At 33.3% G+C, this 12,277-nt stretch overlaps 1 protein-coding gene across 2 annotated transcripts in view; it reads right to left on the reverse strand.

The window, feature by feature from the left end:
* Positions 1-861: 861 nt before the first annotated feature.
* Positions 862-12,277, reverse strand: part of LOC132702514 (vesicular acetylcholine transporter-like) — a 141,879-nt gene continuing 130,463 nt past the window's right edge. For both annotated transcript variants that reach the window (XM_060671184.1, XM_060671183.1), the window contains 2 exons: positions 11,176-11,375; positions 862-5,679 (listed from right to left, as the gene is read on the reverse strand). In XM_060671184.1, the coding sequence (XP_060527167.1) occupies positions 5,436-5,679; positions 11,176-11,375 (444 nt within the window). In that variant the 3' untranslated portion in view covers positions 862-5,435. The remainder of the gene's footprint in view (positions 5,680-11,175; positions 11,376-12,277) is intronic.

Raw genomic sequence — 12,277 nt, forward strand, 5'->3', positions numbered from 1 at the left:
TTAAACTCATATTGGAGGTCAAGGTTTAACTAAAAATGAAACAGAATTTAATTAAAAAAAAAAAAAAAACTTGAAGTCAGTCATACGATTTATTTTTCTAATTTCGTTATATAACAGTAATACAGTATGTAACACCCAATATATATTTCTGCTTAAAACTAGTGATATGTTCTTGATATGTTTTGGTTTTTTTCCTTACAAAATATACTAGTTATACATATAAGCCTTTATATTATTCAAAAGACATACATATGCTGCGACAGTGTATAAGCGGACAGTCAAACATTTCTTTTTCCGAAAATCACACGAAAATCGGAGCAATAACGGCTCGTTTAATGAAAACTATATATCCTTAAAGCTGTTGCAGCAAATACATAAAAGAAAGTCATGAGCGAATACGCCAGGTGTAAATGACCACAAACCACAATGCTGTGGTAAATCATTGCGTTGTTTAACCCGGAATACATGACGATTCGCGCTGGAAATGCAGGTTAGAGGATTGCGGAAAACGATCTAACGATCTAAGAAATGCTTCTTTGAAAAAATAGCGTAATCTTTGATATTTTAAATAGAACGCCTTGTATATTCATGAAATTGCATCTGCACTATCGCTTTCCGATTAGGTTTTTGTATGTTTATTACTGTCATGTTTGAATTTCGTAGTAAGTTGAAATTTTGGGCTTAGTATATACGCATGTACATGATTCTCTGCTTGTAAATGTACTTTGTATGTTATCAAGTATTCTAAGAGGTCAGTTAAACTTTCCTGTGTGTTCTGTCGGTTCCGAAATAAAAACAAGTTTTCTTGGAATGTTATGAAGTTCGCATATTTAATTAAAAAACCCCTGAAAACAAAAGAAGGATAAGTAAGATATGTTTTGACCCATAGTAAAAATGTTAATTTTTTGGACAGTTTTGCCATAATTGACTTAGACGTACATACTGGAAAAAAATTAATTTCCAAGACTAAAAAGGCAATTCTTGCAAAACAAGTAAAAAATATATGAAATCAAAAACAAAGACGACGAATGCTAAATCTTCTGCTGATTCAGGTTGAACTAAACCTCGCAGAAATTATTGTAGATGAATATTATGCATGTGTTATTTATTTTATTTTTGGCCAGACCTTTCATTTGGATCCTTAGTTGCAAATCTTTTCAAATTACGTTCCAATTCCTTTAAACTTCTTGGAAGATTACGTGTTAATGAGTGCGTTAATGTTTTACAAATTATTTTGTAATTTTCTACCTAAGTTTAATAAATACTTCATACAAATATATAGGGCATCCCAATTAAATTATCACAGATGATTTTTCGGTAGATCGTTGTGGTCTACGCAAATGACCGCGAACGACCGTGTACTTGACGTTTAAACCATTAAACAAATCACAATGTAAAAGTAGCGCCTAATACTATATTTTAAAACAGGTACACGTAATACGTCACATTGTATTTACACGACGCCCTTATTTAAATCTACAGAAAAGCTGCATCCTCTGTAATAACACGTTTAGGATGTTTGACTCTCCTAACTAATCGGCAAATTAACGTAGACTTATTTTTTCGTATTGCTAATACACGACAATTCTAAGTACTATATACATTACATCGATTTACAAATCGTTGAGGCTGAATTAAACAAAAATAATCAATGCCAATAAGGTTCCACTAGCTTTCCTTTGAAAAACAAGGAAATCCGCATATTTGCTTCGATTTTAAATATCAACGATGGATAAAAGGACATCTTTTGCAATTTAAAATAAAAAAGCGACTTGCCACTTTGAGATAATAAAACGAAGATATAAAAGCTTTTAGGTCAAAATTTGGGACTGAAATTTGACATTTTTATATATCAGAGATAACAGAATGCAAATATTAGTCTATAACGAGTGCTTTCAAAGATACTTTGAAAAATAAGAAATCAATTAAATTTTTTTTCTTCTTGATTTTTCCAAGAATTTTCAGTGTTATCCAGGCAACTGCACTAGTAGATTAGTCCATAGCGTTTTGTGACCATTTTCACATTTCAGGTTAAAGCTGCTTTGATTGCTTCTTTATCAGAAGAAAAAATTACGCTTTACGTACAAATATGCGGATTCCATTAAAATGGAATTCCATTTCTAGTTTCCTTATTAACACAAACAATAACATTCTTGCCATAAAAGTCTTTTATATTCTCTTTCACATTGAAAATTCGAGATCGTACTCTTGAACTGTAATGATAATACGGATATTTCCATATTAATAAGAAAACAAAATCAAAGGACAATGGTGATTTTCTATTAGCAAAGTAAATGTTTTTAATTCCTAAATAGTTAAAGTCTGTTTCTAAATGTATTCCGTCAGTACGAGCAAATTAAAACGTCGTCCATAGGCGTCGGTGGAAAATTTATACAAAAAAATTATATAAATTGACCAATATTTTAGGTAGCGATGGAGTAATAAAAATTTTAGTACGAAACGGAAAAGTTTTTTGGTTGCACAAAAAATGCTTGTTTCTAATTGAAGCTGAAACTTGAACATTTTTTGTAGAAAATCCACTCAAATTCTAAATCGCATTGAAGAGTATATAAAACAGACTATTTCTAGATAGAAATAAATGTAAATTTAACGCTTAATAAAAACATAAAATGGATAAAATGATATATAATGGGCTAACCATTCATATTGCACACAAAATTCAATTTTTAGAGAGAACTGACTAGTTTTTCTCTGGATACAATGTCAATGTTAAGCGTCAAGCTTAACTTACATATAAATTTGTAATTTAATTATCCAGGCAAGATCGTAATTATAGAATACTGTTCAAAGTAATGAAATATATTCTTTTGAAACAAAACAGATTCTAAACGATTGGTGCAAGTCAAAAAGTAATTTCTCTTTTAACGTAAATAACTAAATATATGGTATATGAATTTAAAATTCTGAAACTAGTCTCCCTCACGTGGTATCTGAGAGTAATTTTCCTAATTTCTATTGACGAGTATCTAAAGCTAATGATATGACATTTTAAGGCCGTTATATTTAATGCCTTCGAGTGCACAAATAGATTGACGTATTTATCCTAAGAATTTGTATTTGAAGATGTCACAGAAAAAATATATAGCCGTAAATATGGGCGGTACATACATGGGTATATATTGATAAATACTTATTTATTGTTAATACAGCTAGAATGATATGTATCGTTTATCTATTCACAATGATTTCAATAGTAATTGCACTCACTATGTTAAACACGTATTATATTTGCAATCTGGAAAGAAGGCAAACATTGGCTGAAGTTTAATAAAAAAGTTCCTTTCTGGATGCAAAAGATGCCACCTTCAGCGAAGGAGCAACAACATTATGCCTATATTATTCGAGTTACGGGAATGTAGAAGTTTGTTGTGCTGATAATCGAGAAATTTGATCCCAAACAATAACAATTAACGACAATTATAAAATCACAGTTAAGTTAAAGCCTACATCGAAAACTTAAGCAAATTTGTACATAAATCCATTAATAACTTTTGGAAATGACGTTGCACGGTCAGATATTTGTTTTAAACACTTTTGTGGTACATTGAACCACACTTAAGTTTTTCATTTTTTCTAGGTCTCTTTTTTAAAAAGATTTTTGTGAAATTCAGTTTGCCAAAGAAATAGCTATGACGATGTTCTCCAATTTTCAGAAATCGGAAACTAGTACGATTTAAATACGTGCCACGTCGTTTCTCTTAATAATTGTTTAATATACGCAACAAATTTCTTTAAATTATTAATGTATAAATATATCTCGGTATAATAAAGAATATAACAATAACATTAGATAGGCGATCGCGGGCGATCCATGCTGAGTATCAAAATCTGGAAAACTACGAGAGCTAACATTGAGCAAAAGCAACGGAAACAGCAGCAAACTTTCGTTAACACGCAGTATAATGAAACCTTTTTTTAAGTCGGGCTTATTTATACATACATTCTTCATTCTATAATACAGGGCGTTCAAAGCTAATTGCCCTTTAGGTTATACACTTTTCACGTAAGTTTTGTAAATAAAAACGTTATATCTGCAAAATGTTAAAACAGAAAAATGTTGACAGTTTTTGCCAATTTTTTTTTCAGTTTATTCAGTGACAAAATAATAATGATTTTTTATGCCACCAAGAGGTGACAATTTTTGATTAATTGCCTTATTATTCCGCAATTGAGGGAAGCAAACTATTTTGAGGGCAATAAAACTTTGCTTAATCATTAAAACAAACTATAAAATAGAGGAAAACAACAGTCAAGAGCATGATATTAAAAGAATTAAGGAGAATTTGGGGTTGATGAATAATTTAGATTGTTAAATGTTAAATTCTTTTTATATATATGTTACCGGCAATGTACAAAAACCGTCAATTTGCGAAATGTAGGTATTCTGCAAAGCGGCGTATTATCTTTCTGGGATGACGTCACGCTGGTGTCAAATAACGTATTTCTTATATTATTTATACTTTGCCAATGATCACTAAAGGTATACAGTGTTGTAGATGTACTTTGTCTAAAATGGCTGCTAAGTTCAGTTTAAAAATTTCCCGTCATTGTAGTTGTCTCCGTCGGTACTAATTACAAGTGGAGCAAGGTCTGAAGCATCACATCTATTATCTGCCTAACTTCTTGGCTTACCCTTTCTGTGTGGTTGACATAATTTTTCCTGTGCTCTAGCAATACATTGATCGTATTCCTTATTACCCTCTGACCATACCATTTCAATAGCACTAAACTGACAAGTCTTACTATTTTGTAGCCCAAAGGTTTCACGTCTAGGTAGAATTTTTTTCATTGTTACAATTTTTTCTACAATCCTTCATGGTCTTTTGTGGGAAGTCAATGTCCTTTTGCTTTTTCCTTAAAAGGATATCAGACTTTTTGGAGGGAGATTTCATATAGTCATGATAATAATTTCACTAGTATTTTTAGAACTTGTGGACCGAGCGTTACCCTACCAGCTGTTTCTAAATAGTCAAAAACCCTACCGAAATTGACGTCATTTCAGAAAGGTAATGGGCCAACTATAATGCGAAAATTGACTACGAATTGAGTAGGAATAAAGGAAAGTTATGTGAATGCAAAAAAAAAACAATTTAATCTGCTGTAAAATTTAGCAAAATTGACGATATGATAAGTCAAAACGATATTGTTGACAATTATTTCGACGTCATCAATGTAAATCATGCATAACCTAGGCTTGAATTATTTTGATCTTTTGCTACATTGTGTCCGGGCGCTGCATTTGCCTTTTTAAAAGTTCCACTTTAATAGATCACTCAGCGTGAATCGCGCGTTAGTTGCTACGGGTGATGAACACGTCGAGCGTGGAGGATTCAAGCGTCTGAAATGTGAAACTTCACTCCAAAAAAGTTCATCACCCAACCCAATCGGGTAACAATTCGTTAAACTCTGAACCTTTAAATTTCGTTTCTCTTACTTAACAATGAGTGCATCGCGTTCAAACTTTCTTCTAGCGACTGTGCGAATTTGCTAGTACTAGTCACCTCGGACGACCAAAATGCGGATAAACAAAATATCACGTGGTCGTTTTTCGGGTTATAAGAAGCTCCGTAACCGTCTGGCTCTACGGGCCCGTAACCCATAAACGTATTCCCACCGGTTGCAACCTGACTGGTCGACAAGAGGAATCTGTTGGCTAACCTGGAAGAAAAAATCTTTAAATGGAACCGCATTGCTATAAATATCCATTTAGATAATATAGTGGCCAAATGTATTAGGCAGCTATGACACCTTCATATAGGAGGGTCAGCATATGTCTCTAAATTTAAAAAATTAATCTGAATCTTGCCGTATTTTCTTTCTAAGGCGACACTTGTCACGCTTGCGGTGTTGACTACCATAATAATTTCCTCTTGGTTCTGTAGTTGTTTGTTATTGACTTGGATGACACGAGATACATTATATTCTACGACTGACTGCAACCGCATCTGTGGTCACTGTGTTTCTATACTTCGACCAGAAATATAGTGCTTTTATAACCGACCCTGTAACCCCTAACCATTCCAGGACCGTCCTAGGAATTTATCTACCTACACTAACTTTTGAAACATTTTCACCGAACAATTCTTGAAACATGTACGTAAAAAAATTAATACAAAATAACAGTTTATTATGTTCTATTTCATTACATTTCTGCATAGTATCATCATTAATATACAAAATATTATATACTATAATAAAGTATCGTTTCCTAGTTCAATGATCAACTCCGCCACTAATCATTCTCGATAAATATTTTCTTCTGTTATTACTTGTTTTTCACAGTTAGAACAATTTGTGTACTGATATTTTAGCTACCTCTTGAATTGCGTTTATGGTATTATCATTAAATTTTGGTAAAGTGTTATTTCTTGTTATTCGCGTTTTCAACTAAGAATAACGATTTATGCGAGTGCGGTAAAACGCAAAGCAATAAGTTTAGACGGGAGGTATGGCGACATTGTCACGTCTACGAAGGCAGCGCCAAAATTTCACTGCACGAATATGAAAGAAACCAAATAGAGTAATTTTTTTTATTATTTTTCAATATAATCCCCCTTTACTTCAATACACTTATTACATCTCTTTATTAACAACTCAATCCCTTTACAAAATATTCTTTTGGTTTGTCTGCAAAATGAGCTAAAACAGCCTCTTTTAACTCAACTTCGTCGTTAAATCGCCGTCCACGTAAATCCTTTTTTAAATATCCAAAAAATAATAGTCGCTGGGGGCCATATCTGGACTATAGGGAGGATGATCTATCTGTTGGAACCCACACTCTAAAATGGCAGCTTGTGCAACACCAGCAGTATGGACAGGTGCATTATCGTGCAAAAGAAGCACGCCTCTGGTCAGTTTTCCTCGACGTTTTACACGTATGCAGTCTCGGAATTTATGTAATAATGTTGCGTAATATTTACCATTGACAGTGGTATTAGTATCTTTAAAATCTATCAAAAGAATTCCTTCACAATCCCAAAAGATCGTGGCCATCACCTTTTTTGTTGACTGGCAGACTCTGAATTTTCTTGGCGGTGCTTCACTCTTACGACGCCACTCCATTGATTCTTTTTTCGATAGAGGGTCATAATAGGGAACCATAGTTTCATCTCCTGTCACAATAGTTTCTATCACAGGCTTCGCTTCCGACCCACAGAGTTCCAAAGAAGACCGCGCAGACTCAACACGGCGTTTTGAATAGCCGAAAGGTTTTTAGGAACCCCTATATGATCATGCAGGGTTGGACGAACACTTGTAACAGAGAGCTTAGTAAATTCTGAAATTTCCTTGACCTTTAAACGTCGATCACTCAATACCACCTCTTCCCCAATCGCAACAAAATCTTCCGTTATGACCTCCACTGGACAACAAAAAGTTCTTCAATCATCTTCAAGGGACTCCTTCCCCATTCGAAAACGTTTTGACCATTCTTTCACTACAGAATACGAAGGAGAACTGAGGAGAACCGTGCACACCATCCGGTCCTTCTTTAATAATTTTAGGTGCTAACCCTTCTTTTGTCAAAAACTCTATGACTGCTCTATACTCAATTTGCGTTATTTGCGACATGTTTTCGGACACGTCTTGTTTAAAATGCTGTCAATAAAAAACTATTTGATGCAAGACTTCAATTTTTTTTTCGCAGCCTATTAAGATATATATTTAAAAGAAGCATCTATGCATCTATGTCAGGCCGGGAAATTTTGGCGCTAACCTCGTAAGTGGGTTTTTACTGATAATTTGGGATAATACTGTAGAAAGAACGCCGCTGCTGAAATTACCTGCCAGTGGCCATTCTGATTGATAAACGTTAGGTTGGCGACATAAATTTAAATATTTTGGTTAGTTTGTAACCATTATACAAATTTATTCTACTATTACATTGAGTCTTTACACAGCAAATAGTTCTAGAACTCAATAGGGTAACTAACTATACTTCCACGATATAAGACTTTATATTACTACCCACTGAAATAGTCCATTTTGATACAGGTGTGAAGGATGTTGGTATATCTGCTAATTTTTTAATATATAGTCATCTAGAAAATTTTAAGATTAGTGATGAAAAGGAAGAAACATCAAAAATATCTACAAAGACCCACAATCTTATGACTGTTCCTACTTTCGAGGATATCATCTATATTAAAACAATAAATGAAAAGTCACAATATTAAACAATAACATAATATCTTTGATACCTTGGCTTCCGTTTTAAAATCAATAAATAAAAAAACCTCCCTGGTTAACATACACTGTAAAAAAATGATACTTCTAAAAAATAAAGCCTATAAAAAATATCAAAACCAGCGGAACAACTCGAATTATTATAAGCAAATAAAAATCAAACAAACACAGCTATCCGCCAAGAGAAGAAACAATATCTTCAGTGTCAGACTCATTGAACAACTCGAAGCTCTTTTGGAACACACTTAAAAATATTAATATACATTCAAAAAAACAGCCAAATAAAATACGCACAGCTTTAAATAAACACTTTTTAAAATCCAGCAGGAATATCTCGATAGGGCCAGACATCTTAAAGTGTTACAAAAACAATACGCTGCTACAAGTAAATTCCCAATTTTAATTCCCCACAATCTCCTAGGACACTGTAAGGAAGTACATTTTTAAAATAAAATCTACTTCAACTGGGTCAGATCAAAGTAATCTGAAAATGATTTTATTATGCGTTAACAGAGTAATAATATTTCCTACCAACATTATTGACTCCTGTTTTTTAGAAAATACCTTTCCAAATCAATGGACAATTTTCAAAGTGCACCCTCTGTGTAAGAAAAAACATGTTGACACTTTTTATGATCTAAGACCGATAAGTTATATTATCGATACTTTCGAAGGTAATAGAAAAAATTATGCATCTTCAAATGAGGGAACAATTGACCGGTTTTGCATTTTACCGACTTGCCAATCGGGATTCAGGCCAGGCCAGTATACAGTTTAGTATTAGGGAAATTGTTATCCACAGGGAAGTACCGAAAAGACGCGTGGAAAAACGGCTCCTAAGGAAACTATTAACGATGGATGGCGTGGATCTTGACCGATAAGTGAGACTGCGTTTCTCACTGACACAAAAGTAAGCAACGAATTAACGAAACCATAACCTTAAATAACACATAAATTTTATGTGTGTCACGTCCAACTTTTTTATACGCCTTTTCAGCTGGATATTCATGTTCAAGTACTTTACGTCCAAAAAATTTTTGAGAAAGGCTAGTGACATGGCCGAAATGTCAAAATAAAAATACATTGTGTTTTGAGTTATAAAGCACTAGTTTTTTCTTTTGTTTGTGTTAAGTCTTCACTACTTTTCGCGCATGATCAAGAGAACGTGGAATAGTGTACTAACTGTGGGGACCGAAAATAGATGTAGATAAAACCGAATATTTATGTATTGGACAACAAGTTGCAGAATTAGATTGACATTATTAAAAGCAGCCAATCTTTCACGTATCTTAGGATGGACAATACACCGAGATGGTACATGTTTAAGGAATATAGAGACAAAAATAGCACGAGGAAAATAAGCCCCAAGAGCACTTTATAGACTGATATGGAACAATACTCTTACTAAAGAAAACAATAAAATAATCTTCCAAAGCATAATACAAAATACCACCTTATGCGGAGCAGAAGTATGGCCAATGACAACAACGATTAGAAACAAAATAATAATCAGAATAATCGAATCGAAATAATCGAAAATAAGAACTACAGAAATTTGATAAAGAATGGAAATAGAATGATCGAAATGCAACCAAATCAAAATTTTTGTTATTCGTAACGATAGGTTGTGTCAAAACATTAAAGTGAAAATCGGCGATAATGTTGTTCCATATTCCATTCAGAGGAGGAATCTTGGACCAATTTTTGATTCTGAGTTAAGATTTAAATCTCACGTCAACATCTACATCTATCTACATTTTTTGTTGAGGGGTGACAACATCAGACTGACGGATTCACTTGTTTTTAATCATTTTAATTTTTCGGATGTTGTATATGTACCCTGCCTCCTTAGGATAGGATAAAGGAAAGGAAATAGCTATCTATGGAGAAGCGCAGAACTTTACACGCAGCCGTGTTGTTTCATAAAATTATTAATACAGATCGGCCATCGTATCTAACAAATAAAAATCGATATCGTACAGATGTGCACACTCTTAATTAAAGATTTCGCTGCTACATATCCCCTCCACCCCATAGCATATGAAAGGTGTTTCACATTTAATATTTATATCTTGTCTAAAAATATTCCGCACAATTTAAAAACATTATCTTTTAAGTTAATATGATATGACCGATTTCTTTTTGTTTTTTTATATACATTTTTTTTAAATAGATATTGTGCGAGTGACTCTTTTTCGGTCTTTTTTCCTTCCCTTTCGTACAGTGTGCATTTTGTAGAGGATTTATAACTTTAGTGTAATTGACATTATCAACATTAATAGACATTATATATAGATTAATTTGGGGACTGAACTAGAGTGTTTTTTAAATTGAATTTCGGCCTCCTTTTTGCTTGTAAAATTAATTATTGGATATAGATGCTGATTATTATTATTATTATCATTATTAAGTCTGATTGGTTGAAAGCGAGGTTCCAAATAATAGATCTGAAAGCGAGTTTTGAATGAGTAGTTCATGCGAATGTCACTTCTGAACATTTTTTCATATTGATGGTGTCAGTATTTTTAATATAGACAAGGCTTACTTATTAAAAAGGAAGATTGAAAAGGAAAATGGTTGAATGAAAAATATTTTCTAATGTAAATTGCATATAAATTATTATTTTTTATACCCGCACAAAAAAAAAGGGAAAGAAAATGTCATGACTATTAGTGAATACCAAAAAATTTCGATTATTTTGTCGATGTTTATTAACTAATTAACTAACCAAAACCGTTTCGAAAGAAATAAAAGGAGGCCAGGATCCCAGGATCACCAGAGGATGGTGTCAGGTTTGGGGTTTCTTTTCGCGACCATTAAAAAGCCATAGGGTGGAAAAAGAAAAGGTTTAATATAACATAATCAAAGAGAGCGTCGCTAATAACATTATTAAAATAAATTTTTAAAGCGGCATTATTGTTAAATTAAACGTTGTATAAAATATATACTATATACTCCTAAGACACGCACCTGTATGACGGATCTGTAAAAATCTCTGGCAGTGGACTGGCCGCCGTAGGTGACGTATCTTTGGCAGCTTCCCTTAACCCCAGCAAATGTATATCTATGCCTTGACCTAGAATATTATCGACCATCTCTTCCGTTTGTTGACGCACAGCGTCATCCCATAGCAGCATTTTCTTGTCGTCGCTCACCAAATGAAAAGTGACCTGCAATACTCATTGTTATTATTTTACCCCGGAAAGGAGAATTAATCGAGTGTATTACAAGAACTATGTTGCGATATGTAGTGCGCTTTCTGTCTATTTAGACCATCGTCACGAGTGACACTGTTAACAGCGGACAAATGAAATAATAATCTTTTGGATTTCCTGGAAACCAGATTCTCTAATTTGCAACTGTGGTAAAGAATTTTTGAAGAAACAGGTCGCAAAATATCAACCAATTTGTATAAACTCCTGTCCTTATAACTGAGGATTGTACAGTGCAAAAAACAATAAAGAAAAAGAAGTACAACAAAGAGAGTATATTTCATAATCTTATTAATATGGTGACGAATGACCCGGCGCATGCATCAGTAACCAGAAAGAACATCGGAATGATTGTACTTCGAGTCGACTCGAAAGTTTTACAACCATCGCGAGAAAGAGCTGCGATCTATAAGAGCAAAGCGACCTCATAGAAGACAGTGCAGTAATATTAATATACCGGGTGTTTTCTAATTGAATGTTAGGGGGGAGATTTTTGGGTCCATTTTAAAAAGAAACCTTCATATGAACATATGTCCTAAACGTCTTAACTTTTGAGATACATGGTGGTAAAGTTTTTAAAAATAAAACGTATTTTTAAATATCCCTAATACCACTTTAGACTATAAAAACATAATAAAAAATACACCAGTGACGGGCGTACGGAATTTGGCCTGTCGATTTTGACAGACATTGACGGTGCACCACTGATTTCTCTTAAAATAAAAATTATACTTACAATCGCCATTGCTAAAAAATGTAATTTCTTGATTTTTTTTTGCTTTTGCTCTTCTCTGCCTGGTCATAACAATATCGTTAATATGACAGCATGCAGAGAATTATTATTATTTTTTTCTGTTTTA

The sequence above is a fragment of the Cylas formicarius genome, unplaced genomic scaffold (genome assembly GCF_029955315.1).
Source record: "Cylas formicarius isolate icCylForm1 unplaced genomic scaffold, icCylForm1.1 PGA_scaffold_5__7_contigs__length_24384050, whole genome shotgun sequence".
NCBI lineage: Eukaryota > Metazoa > Arthropoda > Insecta > Coleoptera > Brentidae > Cylas > Cylas formicarius.